At 45.5% G+C, this 17,036-nt stretch overlaps 1 protein-coding gene across 1 annotated transcript; it reads left to right on the top strand.

Annotated features, from left to right (window-relative positions):
* The first annotated feature begins 132 nt into the window (after positions 1-132).
* On the top strand, positions 133-14,187 carry GSTM2 (glutathione S-transferase M2). The gene is made up of 8 exons (XM_005204221.5): positions 133-233; positions 539-614; positions 1,022-1,086; positions 1,389-1,470; positions 1,569-1,669; positions 2,416-2,511; positions 2,599-2,709; positions 10,109-14,187. Exons 1-8 carry the CDS (start codon positions 198-200, stop codon positions 10,196-10,198), a joined length of 657 nt encoding a protein of 218 aa, XP_005204278.1. The 5' UTR covers positions 133-197; the 3' UTR covers positions 10,199-14,187.
* The last annotated feature ends 2,849 nt before the right edge of the window (positions 14,188-17,036 follow it).

Here is a 17,036-nt window from a genome sequence, read left to right as displayed (position 1 = left end):
CCAGAGATCGGCTTCCAAAGAAATCTGCTGAGACAGAGTAGACCCTGCTCTGCCGGCCGGGGGCTGAGTCAGGGGCTGGGCTGGGGGCGGGGCCGAGAAGACGGGCGGGTGCTTCCGGGCCCGCTTTCTCCCGGATTCAAAAGTTTCAAGCCCAAGTGCACTGGAGCTTCTCCTTTCTGAGCGTCATAACCTGCACCATGCCCATGATCCTGGGTTACTGGGACATCCGCGGGGTGAGCTGGGGTCCCCCACGGCGGGGAAGGTGGAGGCGGGTAGGGAAATGCTGCGCCCCCCTGGGAAAATGCTGCAAGGCTGAGGCCGGTTCAAACCAGAAACTTCCATAGGACTTGCTACAGCGGAGCCCCTCTCCCCTCACCCCGATCATCTTATCTGGTTGTTGGCATGTGTGTGTGTGTGGCGTGGGTGGGCTGGTGCAGGTGATGGTGCTGAGGGAGTTGGAGGTGTGGAAGTGACCTGGAACAGTGAGAGTTTTGCAGTCAAGACTGACGTCTGCCCTCTGTCCCACCGTCTCTCCCAGCTGGCCCATGCCATCCGCCTTCTCCTGGAGTACACAGACACAAACTATGAGGAGAGGCAGTACTCGGTAGGAGATGGTAATGGAATCCTTCTTCTATTCTAACTTCTGCTCAACTCATATTGATTTGTTGCCAAGCAGCCCATGTCCTGGCCTTGTTGCTCCCATCCCTTAAACTCCACCAGCTGGAAAAGGGACTTTCCCCTTCCCAAACCCTTTGAGGGTGCAGCTGTCCTCCAAAGCAGGACATGAGAGCCCCTTGGGCTCTGCTTAGTGCTTGCATTAGCTCTCTGTAAGCCTCATCTCAGGTAGGTTTCAAATCTTTCTACGTGTGCTTTCCTCCAAAGCTCCATGTGAGATTAGAATTCAGTTCAGAGTCCATATCCACCAGTTCAGGGGGTCTTGCCTCTGATTCCTTGGTCGGTCCCCCCGGGAAGGAGGGCTGGATTCCTGGGAGGTTGTTTCACTGCATCTTCTTTTTCTCAGCTCCTGACTATGACAGAAGCCAGTGGCTGGATGAAAAATTCAAGCTGGGCCTGGACTTCCCCAATGTAGGTGCAGGGGCTGGGGTGCTGGGAGGCGGAGTGGACAGTGTCTCCATCCATCTCCTTTCCTGGCTTAGAGGTTTCAGGAACAGGTGCCTTCTGCTCTGTCTTTCAGCTTCCTGGTTCTCTCCCTTGCCCTTCCATGATACTCTGTCCCAGCTCATCCCTCCATTTTGCAGCATATTATTTAGTGCCCACCACAGTATTTAGGCTCTGTGAATGCCAGGTTTCATCTCTGCCCTTTGGTCAATGGAGGGAGTACAGGGGAGTCTGGTGGCCCAAATAACCAGACCCTGTTGTTCTTCCAGCTGCCCTACTTAATCGATGGGACTCACAAGCTCACCCAGAGCAACGCCATCCTTCGGTACATCGCTCGCAAGCACAACATGTGTGAGTGGGTCTGGGGTTGGGGGCAGGGGCGCAGGTCGTCATGCCCTGGGTTGGGCTGGAGGGGATACTGAGGTTGAGTCTCTGTTGTGTGGCCACAGGTGGGGAGACAGAGGAGGAGATGATTCGTGTGGACATTCTGGAGAACCAGGTTATGGATGTCCGCTTTGCCATGGCCAGGATCTGCTACAGCCCTGACTTTGTGAGTCCTCTCTCTTGGGGGGACAGGGTGTGAGACGCTTGTCATGATCTCATCTACTGGTCTTTTAGATTTTTACTTCCTTAGAGCTACTTATCCACCAAGACATTTTCTTGGAAACTCTGATTCAGTTCCCACCAATCTTAAGAAGAGTCCAGCTTCTCCTGGATGGAAATTCACTTCCTAGACAGGATATTTTCCTCCTTACCCCAGCACCTCCTCTCCACATCTAAGGCCTAAACACATGTGTCCATTGGGCAGCCCAGGGTTAGCCTTTCTTCCTCTCCCTCCTTCCTTTCAGCTTCCAGTTCTCTCCAGCTGTCCAGAAACTGCTCAGACGTCCACACCATTCCTGTCTCCCACACTGGAATGTAGGACTTCTTTCCTAGTCATTTTAGTGTTGATCAGCCTGAGGTCTGAGGACCAAGCTCTGCCAGGTCTCACAGCACTGCTGGTCTGACCCAGGGCAGATGTCTGGAGCTGAGTGGTGACAGGTCCGGGAACAGTGCGTTTTGCCCTTTGCCTTCCCACAGTCTCTCACAGATGGGAGATGGTTCCCATAGGAGTCTAGTGAACACAGGTGGGTTGAATTGGCCCTGGACCCTGACTCACGTACAGTCAAGGGACATGACTGCTCACCTGACGGCTGGGATCAGACACAGCCCTGGGAGGACTGCTCTCTGCCGGGAGGACTGCTCTGTGCCGGGAAGTCTGTGTGTGAGGGTGGTGACAGCTGTTTTGTGTCTCAGGAGAAACTGAAGCCTGGTTTCTTGAAGGAGATCCCTGAAAAAATCAAGCTGTTCTCAGAGTTTCTGGGGAAGAGGCCTTGGTTTGCAGGGGACAAGGTGAGTTGGACGGCTTTGGGGGCAGGATAACTGTCATTTTCCCCAGGTTCAGAGTTCAGTCCGCATTCATGTTTTGTCTTCCTGCAGCTCAGCTATGTGGATTTCCTGGTTTATGACGTCCTTGACATGCACCGCATATTTGAGCCCAAGTGCCTGGACGCATTCCCAAACCTGAAAGACTTCATTTCTCGTTTTGAGGTGATTCTCCTGAACCCCTTGTATTTACGTCTTTCTTCTCTCTCTTATTCTCCCTGATTTCCTAGTTGGGACTACAATGAAGACTATCATTTATGGAGAATTTTGTTTACCAGAATCTCTCCTCAGTTACTGACGTGTATTGTGTCACATTTAATCTTTATAACATTCCTACATGTGGAACAATTATCCTCTCCATTTTACAGATAAGGAAGTAAGCTGAAAGGATAAGTAATTTCTGATGGTCACACAACCAGTACAGGCTGTGCTGGTCTCCTAGTCAGACTGTCTGGCTTCTATGGGCAGCAGTCAGTGGCTGTCCATCTCCTGTACTGAAATGAAAAGCTCAGGTCCTTTTATTGTCTGGGTTCACAGTTCTGGAAAGTGTGTAGGAAGCAGAATATTCAGGAGATGGTATGCAGCTGGCATTAGTAGAATGAGACACAGTAGGAATGATATCAAGTACTAAAAACACAGACAATATATTCTCCTGATCTCCAAAGGGCTCTGCAGCAATTGAGCCTCCACCTGTTGTTCTGAGATTCTCAGGGCTGTAGTTGGTGCTGGGATTTGGGTGCATACAGAGGTGTCCTGTGCAAGGATTTCATCTTGACACCTCTTATGGTGGGCAGTTCCTTTACTCCTCATCTCCAGTCCCTTTTTCCTTCATGTTAACTCCAGATTCCATCTCAGAGATGCAATAGTACATTCATTCTAAGTCACATTCTCTGATCTGATCCTCTCCCCTGTATGAGACACTGTGTCAGGCACAAGTGGGATACAGAAGTCATGCAGCCCTGGCACCCAGCCTCTTGGGCTCAGTGCAGCTGGAGAACTATAGGAACCTTGAGTTGTGTGGTGTGGGTGGAGCCACCTTGGTTCTGGAGGAGCACAGCCTGAACTCACCTCCCAGCTCATCATTCACCCAACTGGAGAGCAACAGAGTCTGCTTTGTGACAGATATGGGAATTTGAAGCTGTTGTCCACTCGGTGTTTTGGCCTACAATCTGTTTCGTATTCCTACTCCCCATCATGAAATTTGCTTTCTCAGCTAGTTCTCATCAGCTCTGGTTCTGGTCCAAGGCTTGTCGCCTTGAGAATTTTGCAAGAGCTGGGGTGACTGCCCAGCAGGCAGGATGGGGACAGACGTGGCCTGCAGTGTGGCCTGTTGGGCCCTGGGCTGTAGGGCACAGATCTTGGAGTCCTGGGAGCTCTTGGGCACTGTCTGTCTTGGGAAAATGGTGCATAGGTACACCTGAGTGTCTCACTGTCTGGTTGGCTCTAGCAGGACTGAGGATGTAGGTTGGGGCCAAGTGAGAGTGGACTCAGGTCCCATGCCAGGCAGTTGGTCTGTGTCTTTTAAGTGGAATAATTAGAGTCTGGCCTAAGCTAGGCTTACTGCTCCACACCCTCCTATCATGTTTGATCCATGTTTTGCTGAGTAATAGGGTGAAATGTGGTCTCTTCTTTATGTTGCCTGGCCACTTTCTGAGCCCTTTTGCTTTGTTAGGCCTTCATCCCTCTGTGGGCAAACCCTGTGAACTAGGAGCCTTTTCTGAGGAAGAGATTATTTTTTGCTTGATGAGAGGAACAAATACTCCTATGAAGAGATGTCAATGGAGAAACATTTGACACCACTTAAGAACAGTGAGTTTTGACTTTACTTGGAGACCTTCAATTTTGTTTGGAACCCAGGAGACAGCTTCTCATAGAGCTCTGAAGATGTAGGGTAGGAGACAGTAGGTATATGAATTTTTGGCTGGGATATACATATAGTCAAGCATGCATCTTGGTAAAAGATTAATGCTAATTATTGAAAAACAAACATCTCAAGTTAATGGTCTTAGTGCTTTTCTCTGTGTGGGAAGATGGGTAAATCTGGAGTCATGAAAATTCTTTTTTTGAGATGCATCCTAACTCTCTGGGGCCCCCCTGTCTAAAACACAGAATGTTTCATCCTGGTTTTCTTCATCCTGAAATCTCAGGGTGGATTGTCTGTGGTTGACTGCAGTAGATTGAAGCATACCCCTTTCTATACCAGTTAGGAGGGAATATCTTCAGGCTTTTTGCTGTTCATGGAAACGATATAAGATTTGCATTCAGTCTTTTATTTTCATAAACTTTAAAAAGTTATTGATTTATTTTTGGCTGGGCTGGGTCTTCGTTGCTGAGCCTGGGCTTTCTCTTGTTGCAGGGAGCTCGGTTACTTTCTAGTCACGGTGCTCTGGCTTCTAATGCAGTGGCTTTTCTTGTTGCAGAGCACCAGATTCCAGGCACTTGAGGTTCAGTACTTGTGGCTCTCAGGCTGTAGAGCATAGGCTCAGTTGCCCCGGGGCATGTGAAATCTTCCCAGACCAGGGATTGTACCCACGTTCCCTGATTTGGCAGGCAGATTCTCAACCACTGGACCACCAGGGAAGTCCTTCATTCTTGACAAATCCTTTAAAAGGCTGTAAATTAGATTTTGCGTGAAGGAGCCTTTCCAGTTGTTTGAATTTAAAAACACCTCTTTTCTGTTATTTTTTCCCTTTGGTGTTAGATTCTATCTCATTAAGTTAATCATGCTTAGTCTCAGGTCATTGTGTGCTATATTTACATATCTGATGTGAAGAGATTTTTTAAAATACAGAATTTTTTTGGCTACCTTGGTGTTAGTTGTGTCGTGTGGGGTCTTCCACTGTGGTGCTCAGGCTGCTTCTGCGTGTGCTGCGTGGGCTCCAGAGCACATGGGCTCTGTGGTGTGCGGGCGTAGTTGCCCCGGGGCATGTGGGATCTTAGTTCCTTGACCAGGAATTGAACTGCCTTCACTGCACTGGAAGGCAGATTCCTAACAACTGGACCACCAGGGAAGTCCACTGATTTGTGGAGATTTGCAAGACACAGTTGCTTTCAATTCCCTGAAGAACTGGGCTGCTACCTAAATGATATCAAAAGATTGATTTGACCAACTACCTTTTTTTTAAATTTTGGTTTTTTATATCAGTAGGAAAATTTCCAACTAAACTGGAAATCAAAAGATCTATTCTAGAACTTTAGGGATCAGTGTATTGTGTCTTCAAATGTTTGCAGAAGGCCCTCTTTCTGAGTGCACAAGTCAAACTCAGACCAGTTTACCCTTGGTCGAAAACAAAACCAACCAACCAAACAAAACCCCCAAACCAAACTCCAGTATTGCTTTTATTAGGCCCTGAATATTAGATTGTAATTTTAACCTTATGGTGTGTGGGCTCAGGTAACCCTGTTGGTTTCCTCTGTTATATTAACATTGCCTGAGAGGCACATTATATGCGGTGTCTTATGCCAGGCAGGGGAGCATTCCCCAGTGAGACATGTTTGTATATCCCCACAGTATAATCAGGTAAAAGAGATATAACCATCTTACATAAAGCCTGTTCAAATATACCACTTTTTAGTATGTTACTAAGTCCAAGTTTAGTCTGCTTGCTGCACAACAGGCCAATCATCTGAGAGACAAGGTACAGACTGAGAAGATGGCAGACTAATGTCTCAAAATAACCATCTTATCAGGGTCTGGATGCCAGGTTCTTTTATAGAACAGAAATGGGGGAGGTGAGGAAGTAAAGTAAAAAGGTCATTAATCTTGCAAATATCTCCTGGAATTGCCAGCCTTGGGGAGGGGATATATTAATTTTTTCCTTCCTGTAGCCATCCACAGGTGGACAGGTCCTGAATAAGGGCACTTTGGTTTAACATTCAGGCAGAGGGGCAGGTTCCCCAGGGCAGGCCATTATGTATGGAGGGTATCCTTTTAGTGAACAAAAGCAATGGGAAACAAAGTTTAAAGTAAAAGAAACAGATCTAGACTTCTCTGTTGGTACAATGGATAAGAATCTGCCTGTCAATGCAGGGGACATGGGTTCAATCCTTGTTCTGGGAAGATTCCACATGATGCAGCGCAACTAAGCCTGCACCACAACTAATGAGCCTGGCTCTAGGGCCTGAAAGCCACAGCTACTAGTCTATGTGCTGCAACTACCTACTGAAGCCCACGCACCTGGAGTCTGTGCACCAGCACAAGAGAAGCTACTGCAATGAGAAGACTGCATCATAATGAAGAGTAGCCCTCACTGGCTGGAACTAGGGAAAGCCCAGGCTCATAATGAAGACCCAGTGCAGCCGAAAAAAAAAGATACAAATCTTAAAAAAAAAAAAAAAGAAACAGATCCAACATTGAGGCAGATTTGTTCTTCCCCATAACAAATAAACTTTCATCTCAATTCTATCAACTATTAATATTTTACCTTTAACCATAGCCCTTGTAAGGATCCTGTTAACAAGTCTTGGTCTTATAAGGAGTCCCAGAAACTTTCCCTTTTATTCCCTGGCCATTTTACCCAGTTGTGTCCCCAGTGAGGGGTTGAGCCAAGGGACCCAGGCTTTTTTTGTCCATCTTTATTGGATTGTTTGGCATATTGCCCTGAGCAATTGCTGGTGAATTTTTCTACTTTCTTGCCTTTAAAATTTTCCTACACTGGGGTAAATAGAGTGGATTTGTTGGGTCTCTTTAACATTTAAGGGGACTGATAAAGGGTCTTTTTGGCCCATCCAAAACATCTTTTTTGGTAGTGCTGGATCAAAATCTTTAATTTCATGCCATCAAAGTCTGTTTCAGTTATCATACCTCTTAATAGCCATCTAAATATTTTCATCCTATTGGGACCAGTCCCTTTAAAATTTCTACTTTGTAGGAAGAGCTCACTTGACTTTCCCTTCAGCTTTTAACTATTCCCTTGTTAATTAACCTAATTAACTTTAGTTATTCTTTTGTTTTTATTAGCATCTGTAAGATCCATTGAGGGGAAGCTGAGACCATAAATAAAGCTCTAGGAACAATTTTTGTTGGTTGGTTGATGGGTTTGAAACTAAGGAAGTTCTTAAGGTTAGCCACCATTATATATCTGTGTATCCACCCTTTAGTTTGATTTTTCCATAGGGACCAGCTAAACAACTGTTTTCAATGAGAGATCTCTAAAAATTTACCAATTTAGTAGGTTTCCCAGTTTAAAGGATCCATTATTAGAATTCTTAGTTATAATTCAAACCAATAAGAGGCAAGAGGAATGCCCATAAGAGAGTGCAAAGGATGCAGCCTTCTCAAGAACCAGGAAGTTTACTCACAAATATAGTCTAAGAAAGGAAAGGCCTTTGTTGTACAGGGAGACACAAGGAGGGTTGAAACAACAAAGACCCTTTATGAAGTGGGACCTCTAATGACACATTGAGCTAATGCTAGCATAGCTGGACAAAAAGGCTCTTGGAATCACAGTCTGTGCAACTTGCTGCCAGCCATACACCGTATGTGTACCTTCACGATCAGAGAGACTAAGCTTTCAAAGTGCACTGGAAGATGCCTAAGAAGATGAGGTAGAACTTTTATGTCTCAAAGCTACAGGGAGATGATGCAAGTTCTTCCTAGAAGGACTTTTGTTTCCTTAAGGTCAGAATTTGAAAACAAAACTTTTTTTGGCCAAAGTAATCCCAATTTTACCAGGCCTTCTAAATCATTCAGTCTGATTGATTTTAAAACCCATTCCTCTAGCTGTGTACACAAAAACCCCCTAATTTTGAGTGTCAAAGAACCCTTTTTTGACCATTTTTAGGATGAGATCTCCTTTGGTATAGTTTCCCCAATTAAGTAAGTATTTGCAAGTGTAAACTCCATATGTAATGTACCTGAACCTGCCTGTAGTGTCAGTCTCAGGTTGGCAATCTGTCACCCCTCTTTCTTTTGTTTATAAAGCTTTGTTTCCCATTTCACAGTATGTTTGTCAGGGTAAATTTCTTTTGATAAGTGTGTCTGGTGGGCCCTTCTGCTACTTGTCAGCCTAACTGTGCTCGTTGTCACCCTGTAGTCATTTCAGGTCTTTGATATGTCTCAGACAGTCTGAAAACACCGTGGGCATTGGGAACACAGGTTGGCCAAACCTTTTGTGTGTGTCCCTGGATGAGCAAGTTTCTTTAAAAAGTGGGATTCCCTATGGGATTGCTGTGTGGTATGAGGACTTGCCTCCACCACTCCTGCAAGTTTTCTCAATTGCCTGAAAAAGCCTTGCTTGGCCAGGAGGAGCTCTGTCCCTTATCTATGGAGTTAAGAGATCTCATGTGGTATCTACACTATATTCCGGCCAACTCTGGTAAATTAGTCAATCCAAGGAAGGACACCAACCAGTCCCTGACCTACGCACCCAACCTGAACCTTCCCACCCAACCTGAACCTTCCCAGTGTCTCAGCTGGGTACTTTCTCAGTATCTCTAAAATGAGATGACAGGAAGCTTTTTCATGTACCACTAAAGAAAACTCAGGATTGTCAACCAAGATGGTAAATCTGAGATCATGAGAGATTCACCTAAATTCATATGATCACGTACAGAGGTGGACCAGCACAAGGGGCCTTGCTGGTACCAAGGCTCCAGCTCCTTGTAAGGTTCCAATACCAGTAAGAAGTCTCATCTGAACTCCTTTGTGGTCACTATAACTGTCCACTGGAAACAAAGCCCACACAATGTAAGAGCATGAGTTTCCCTTTTATTTGGAGACCTGTATGCTAGGAGACACCCTCTCAGATATCTCAGATATTTCTGGGCAACTGCTTTCAGGAGGTGGAGGAGGAGGTCTGGGAAATAGGAGTAATCAATTATACGTCTTGGTAAAGATTACTGCTAATTACCAAAAGCTAGGGATCTCAAGTTACTGATTTTAGTGCTTTACTCTGGGTAGAAAACTATACAAACCTAGGTTGATTAGAGTGCTTCTTTAGATGCATTGTAACTCTCTAGGGACTGTGTATCCAAAACAGAGAATGTTTCATCTGTTTTTTCCCATCCTGAATTCCCCTACGGGCACACTGTTGGTGGGCAACTGCCAGGACTGGTCACTTAAACTGTTTGTATAAGTGGATGATGAGTGAGTCTCCTTGTTTTGTTTTGTTTTGTTTTCAGCTGTGAGGAAGGGGGTGCAGCAGAGAGACCTCAGAATTGAGAGGGAGAGCGAGCAGGCTGCATTCTAGCCATATTACTTATGTGCAGTGTGAGCACGAGGGAGGTGCTTATCCTCTGTGTGCCTCAGTCTCCCATCTGATAAATGGTTTCAGTAGAACCCATCTTGCAGGGAAGTCATTTAGGGATTCTGAACCTATGTCATCATCTCCAGCAACAAGCCCTGGGTGGAGTCTCCAAATGTCCTGTTTTATCAAGATATCACTTGAATTACAGAAAATTGAAAGAGTTAACTTTCCAGAGTTGGGGACACCAGGAGGATGGTATTTTGTCCCAATATTTGACTCCACATGGAAGGGCTATATCTAGGTTCCAAACTTAGGGAGACCTGCATGAACCGTAGTGGGGCAGCAGACCTGAAGCCTGACCTTTTTCTCACCCTCAGGGCCTGAAGAAGATCTCTGCCTACATGAAGTCCAGCCGCTTCCTCCCAGGCCCTCTGTTCCTGAAGCTTGCCGTGTGGGGCAACAAGTAGTGCCCACAACCAGGAGATGGGCGTGAGGAGCCAGTGCCTTGGAGACCAAGTGGACCTTCCTGCCTGCGGAACCATCTGTCTTTTTCATTCTCCTTCTGTTCACTCTAGATGCTTCCTTGGCCCCCTTGTCTCCCTCCCACCCCCACTTTCCAGCCATCCTTTCAGTTTCCCACTTTTTTTTTTCATTTTTTTTTTTTTTTTTAGCAAAGGTCCTCCCCCACCCCACATTATCCCTCCTGCACTAAAGCCACCCAGACTATCCTTCCCTTCCATGGTTGCTTCTGCTGTGAGGAGCCCAGCCAGATCCCTGGCCCATGGAGCTTTGTTCTGAGCTGCCAATATTGCCTGAAGACCAGACCTGGCCTGGTGTGAAGTCTGTGCTTCCCAGTGTGGTTCCTGCCCAGCCTGTCTGATCCCCAGTAAAGCTTTATCACACCTGCTTATTCCCTCCTGGCTTCCTGGAGTCATGACCAACTATGTTGGGTGTGTGGTGGTGTCCATTTTCCCTTCTGTTGTGCTCTGCAGGGCCGCATGGATGGGCGTGTGGTGGGAAGTCGGGCACAGGTAGGATTATACTATTGCTTGTTCATTTCTATCTCCACTTCATGCACCTCTGTTTCTTAGCATGAGGTGTCTACAGAAGTGAGGCCCTTCTGTGCCTGGTTTCCTCTTTAATTCAGCATTCATGGGCTGCCTCCTTTCAGCTTGTAGTATGTGTAGCTGTGTCATGGTTCAGGGGGCTCTTGGGTGCTGGGGACGTCTGAGTAGTCTACTGATGGTGTGGGATCCTGGTGGATTCACTTCTGTCACCTTCTCCTGGAAGTTTTCTCTGCTTTAGATACTCTTCATCTGTGTTCTTACAACATATATCAATAACATTTGCTTCCAGTGTATTATAATCATTGTTTAACTTGTTCTTTCTCTAACTTGGTCATAAAGACATTGAGGAGAGAATCCATTTCTTATTTGACTTTATATCTCACATCTATTATACTACCTTGCACACAGGAAATGTTCAATAACGGTTGGAAACGTGAAAGAAGTATCTCTAGTTAAAACCCTGGGAAACTCTACAGCCATTTTATGGATTTAGGGCTCTGCATATAGGTACCTGGCTTCCAGGTGGTACTAGTGGTAAAGAACCCACCTGCCAATGCAGGAGATGTAAGAGATACAGGGTTCGATCCTTGGGTCGGGATGATCTGCTGGAGGAGGGCATGGCAACCCACTTCAGTATCTTTGCCTGGAGAATCTCATGAACAGAGGAGCCTAACAGGCTACAGTCCATGGGGTCACAAAGAGTCAGACTCAACTGAAGCGATTCAGCACTATATAGTTTCTTGAGCCACTTAAGATAAAGAATCAACATCAGAAGATTTGAAATCTATAGGTCTAGGGGAAAGCCATTCAATTCAGTTCAGTTCAGTTGCTCAGTCGTGTCCAACTCTTTGCGATCCGTGAATTGCAGCACGCCAGGCCTCCCTGTCCATCACCAACTCCCGGAGTTCACCCAAACTCACGTCCATCGAGTCAGTGATGCCATCCAGCCATCTCATCCTCTGTCGTCCCCCTTTCCTCCTGCCCCCAATCCCTCCCAGCATCAGGGTCTTTTCCAATGAGTCAACTCTTCGCATGAGGTGGCCAAAGTATTGGAGTTTCAGCTTTAGCATCATTCCTTCCAAAGAACAACAAGGACTGATCTCCTTTAGAATGGATTGGTTGGATCTCCTTGCAGTCCAAGGGACTCTCAAGAGTCATTTTATCTCTGATTCCTCTGCCTTTTCTAAAACCAGCTTGAACATCTGGAAGTTCACAGTTCATGTATTGGTGAAGCCTGGCTTGGAGAATTTTGAGCATTACTTTACCATTGTGTGAGATGAGTGCAATTGTGCAGTGGTTTGAGCATTCTTTGGCATTGCCTTTCTTTGGGATTGGAATGAGAACTGACCTTTTCCAGTCCTGTGGCCACTGCTGAGTTTTCCAGATTTGCTGGCATATTGAGTGCAGCACTTTCACAGCATCATCTTCCAGGATTTGAAATAGCTCAACTGGAATTCCATCACTTCCACTATCTTTGTTCGTAGTGATGCTTTCTAAGGCCCACTTGACTTCACATTCCAGGATGTCTGGCTCACTCTAGGTGAGTGATCACACCATCGTGATTATCTGGATCATGAAGATCTTTTTTGTGCAGTTCGTCTGTGTATTCTTGCCACCTCTTCTTAATATCTTCTGCTTCTGTTAGGTCTAGCCATTAGGTCTCCCTAACTTAAGCATTTAGTGGGCTGTAGCTGGCCCTTGGATAACTTGACCTGAAATGAGCAGAGCTAGTGTGTGGACCAAAGTGTAGCCACTCTGTGCAGTCATGAGGGAGAATGCCATTTGAGGTAAAGTGTAGGCCTCATCAGATAACAATATGATTGGCAGATCCTTCAAAGAGTGGCTGGATGGTGAAGTTGGGCTTGTTATAGCACAGCCTCAAGTCTTGACTTGGCCTCAAGTCATAGCCCTCAGGTGCTTTGGAGAAGAGTCTTGTTGGGTATTTGTCTGGATGGTCATTTCTTGCAGTTATTAAGCAAAAAAATATTAAGCAAAAGTAGGAATAATGTGAAGTAAAAACGATTTTTTAAATAAATAAATGATTATTTAAAAAAGTAAAACTGCTAACATAAAAAAGTCCAGTAAACTAATAGTTAATGAAACTTTAAGTCAGTAAATATTTTTGATTTTGCAAGCCATATGTTCTCCATCATCACAGTTGTTCACCTTTATTATTGTAGTGTGAAAGCAGCCATGGGACATACATAAATGAATGGATGGGGCTGTATTTCAACAGAACTTCAAAAACAGGTGAACTTATTTCTCTAACTCCGGATTTATATGCTCAAATTGAAAGGGCATAGCTAGTGTGGGAAGAGAAGGCAATGGCATCCCACTCCAGTACTCTTGCCTGGAAAATCCCATGGATGGAGGAGCCTGGCAGGCTGCAGTCCATGGGGTCGCTAAGAGTTGGACACAACTGAGCGACTTCACTTTGACTTTTCACTTGCATGCATTGGAGAAGGAAATGGCAACCCACTCCAGTGTTCTTGCCTGGAGAATCCCAGGGACGGGGGAGCCTGGTGGGCTGTCGTCTATGGGGTTGCACAGACTCGGACATGACTGAAGCGACTTAGCAGCAGCAGCAGCAGCAGCAGCAGCTAGTGTGGGAGGGAGGGTTAAGAGAGAGGGGACATATGTATACCTATGGCTGATTCATGTTGATTATATGACAGAAATCAACACAATATTATAAAGAAATTATCCTCCACATAAATAATAAATAACTATCTTAAAACTTAAATTTTAGACTCAGACGTAAGAGATGACCATCAAAAAAACCTAAAGAACAAAATAACTCAGTCCTTTTAAAAAAAGTGAGGCAATATGTGATAATGAAGACAGTTGCAAATCAAGTATGAACACATTTGTTTAAATGTGAAATATTTCTTCTTAATAGCATTTCTTGTTTTCCATACTTTTCATCTTAAACATGGTTCCTTTTGTAAATTCTTGCAATCCTAGTTTGCATTTTGTTATTCAAAATGTTATAAGTGGAAAATTTTTGTCTCATATATAATTTGTCAGTATCTTGTCTGTCAGGAAGCATTTAACAGGAGGCTTCCTGTGTGCTGTTTTGGATCTGTCATGAATCCTCTGTCCCTTATTAATTCCTGAATATTCAGGAATTAAGTGGAGCAGCAAGCTACTCCCGGGGGCTGAAGTATGCATGCATTTACATACAGTGATAAGCAACTATTTACGACCCTCTTCCTTTTTATGAACCATACGGTAAAAGTGATTATTTACAACCCTCTCTCTTTCATACGGATGACCTCATGTTTCCTTGATAACTTGTAAGTTTTGATTTTATCTCTGCTGAAAATAGCTGCCTTGTAAGACAGTATAAATACTCACACAATGTTGAATAAAACATCTCTGCTCCATCAGAGCTTTGGTCCCCGTGTCTTGCTTTCTCTCCCTCTCTCTCTCCCCCGCCCATCTCTCTTTTTCAGGCTGATACCCTGGAGCGCAGAGGCCCTCTGGGTTCACTTTCCTGCCGGGGCTTCCTTCACCTCCTTGACAGGGCGCCTGAGGCCTTCGTGAACAGAGCAAGCCCGTGCAGGGGCTTTATTGGTTTTCTGCGTAAACCAAGGAATATCAGCCTCTTTCTCTCTCCTTTACTTTCTTATCGGTTGACTCGGGACCACCAGGTTCCGGCCCATTAAAGGACCTCAACACTTGTCAATGGTTATTTCTAATGTCTTATTTTAAGATTAAAAAATGTTCTCTATAACCTAAAGTTACACAGACAACACTTACAAACTCAAAAAAAAAAAAAAAATTAGCGAGATGAATACATATTTAGATTCTTCTGTTTGTATTTATTATACTATTAATCTTGTGTTCTGAGGCTATTTCATTTAGAAACACTGTTAATTCACTGAGAATTCAGAAGGTCAGAAGTAGAGCTGGAGGGAATTATGGAAGGCCACACAGAAGAAAGACCACAGGCTGGACTTCTCAACTGGATACTGGTCACTGTGTGTTTTGATGTCTTGCACAGCGTTCTCTAAAATATTAGAACTTGTCAACACGTTACAGTCAAGAGAGAGAGCACATGTAAATCCAGAAGACGTGACCACACTGACACTGAATATCAGCGAGGCAACCACTGGCTGCACCAGGCCCTTCAGCCCCCTCTCCAGTTTCCCGAGTCCCCCTGCCCCCTACTGCCTTCCACACCCGCTGCCCCCACCGGTGGGACCCCTGGGCCTGGAGGCTGAGTCTGAGAGCCTGCTCCACCAGCCCCCCTCCTCCTCCTGCAGGACTGACGTCCTCCTCCTGACGGGGCCGTCTGTGCTCGGGGCCCATCCCTGTGTCCTCAGTTCCTTGTCCCAGCAGGCACGGCCTCTTTCTCCTGCCTTCAAGCTCCGTCCATCTCAGTGCCCCTCGGTGTTTGAACACTGAAAATCTCTTCCATACTTAAAAATTCCTCCCTGTATTTCCCAGAAGACTTCTAGCCTTTATTACCCAGGATGGTCTTATGGTGCTGCTATATGTCAGGATCATAGTGATCGTTTTTTCATAAAGGAAAATGATAAATGGATGAATTAGATTGCAGTATGTTACAGCATCTGCTTTACCTATTTTAAACATTACTATTGTGCTTAATGTAGCTTTGGAAAATCATTTTCTCATTGAAATCTACTGGTGTTTCTGTAAGTTCAAGATGTAGAAAGGTCAGAATTGTAATTCCTCATTACGTTATGAAATGTGTAACTATTGTGAAGGTCAGCACTTTTGGTGACCATAGTCACCATTGCTTCCCTGTGGGCAAAAGGACAAGAGAATCCACTTGACCCTGAGCCACATCCTGAGTCTGGACCCAGAACTGAGCCATGAGGACAGGCAAGGTAGGAATGGCTGGGACCATTGAGGGACTGAGCTCTGCTGGTCTCTGCTGACACACTCTCTATACTTCCAAATTTAGCAGAGATTTGCTAAACTTTAAGTCTGTGATTTAACAGGGATTTGAGAAGGAAATGGCAACCCTCTCCAGTATTCTTGCCTGGAGAATCCCAGGGACGGGGGAGCCTGGTGGGCTGCCGTCTATGGGGTCACACAGAGTTGGACACGACTGAAGTGACTTAGCAGCAGCAGCAGCAGAAAAAGTCTATCTGCCTTCCAAGCCCCACTCCATACTATACCATGGTGATTTGAATCTTCTTGGAACAATGGTTCATGCCTTTCTATCCTACAAAGTGTCATGCTGTGCTGTGCTTAGTCATGTTCGACTCTTTGGGACCCCATGGACCGTAGTCAGCCAGGCTTCTCTGTCCTTGAGATTTCCCAGGCAAGAATACTAGAGTGGGTTGCCATTTCCTCCTCTAGGGGATCTTCCAAACCCAGGGATGGAAACCATGGCTCCTGAGTTTCCTTCACTGCCAGGCATATTCTTTACCACTGAGCCACTTGGGAAGCTCTATTTTTAAACATATATTTTTGTAGTATACCAACTTTGTGTTTTTGGAGAAAGGCATGGCAATCCACTCCAGTATTCTTGCCTGGAGTATCCCATGGAAAGAGAGCCTGGTGGGCTTGTTGCAGGAAAGGGGACCCCTTCCAGGGCCCTAAACTGGGGTCTTGTCTAACACTTGGAAAAGAATTGTCCGAGGAGACACGTGCTGACAAAGCAACAGATTTTATTGGGAAGGGCACCCGGGTGGAGAGCAATAGGGTAAGGGAACCCAAGAGAATAGCTCTGCCCTGTGGCTTGCAGTCTTGGGTTTTATGGTAATGGGATTAGTTTCCGGGTGGTCTTTGGCCAATCACTCTAATTCAGTCTTTCCTGGTGGCACATCATCACTCAGCCAAGATGGATGCTAGGGAGAGGGATTCTGGGAAGTAGACGGACACCCGGTGTCTCCTTTCGACCTTTTCCGAACTCTTCCGGTTGGTGGTGGCTTATTAGTTCTGTGTTCCGTATCAGGATCTCCTGTCATAAAACAACTCATGCAAATGGTTACTATGGTGCCTGGCCAGGGTGGGTGGTTTCAGTCAGTGTGCTTCCCCTAACAGGTTTATAGTCCATGGGGTTGCAAAGAGTCAGACATGACTGAAGCAACTTAGGACATAACCCATAGCACAACTTTATGTTTTAACTTATCAAATTTGTTTGTTTTTCAAAGTTCCTATCATTTGTTTCCTACATCCACTACTTTGTAATATCCTTTCAACAAACGAAACCATAGCCCACCCAATGTCCTATTCTCCTAGTTTTGAAATAACCTTCTGT

The sequence above is a fragment of the Bos taurus genome, chromosome 3 (genome assembly GCF_002263795.3).
Source record: "Bos taurus isolate L1 Dominette 01449 registration number 42190680 breed Hereford chromosome 3, ARS-UCD2.0, whole genome shotgun sequence".
NCBI lineage: Eukaryota > Metazoa > Chordata > Mammalia > Artiodactyla > Bovidae > Bos > Bos taurus.
The sequence above is the reverse complement of the archived record's forward strand: the minus strand, read 5'-3'. Positions and strand labels throughout refer to the sequence as shown.

What these genes read in the sequence shown, in the direction of transcription:
- GSTM2 (XM_005204221.5), top strand. Translation starts at nt 198, where the DNA reads ATGCCCATGATCCTGGGTTACTGGGACATCCGCGGG. An exon ending in GTTACTGGGACATCCGCGGG is followed by an intron (nt 234 to 538) that starts GTGAGCTGGGGT and finishes CGTCTCTCCCAG; the next exon opens with CTGGCCCATGCCATCCGCCT. An exon ending in TGGGCCTGGACTTCCCCAAT is followed by an intron (nt 1,087 to 1,388) that starts GTAGGTGCAGGG and finishes TTGTTCTTCCAG; the next exon opens with CTGCCCTACTTAATCGATGG.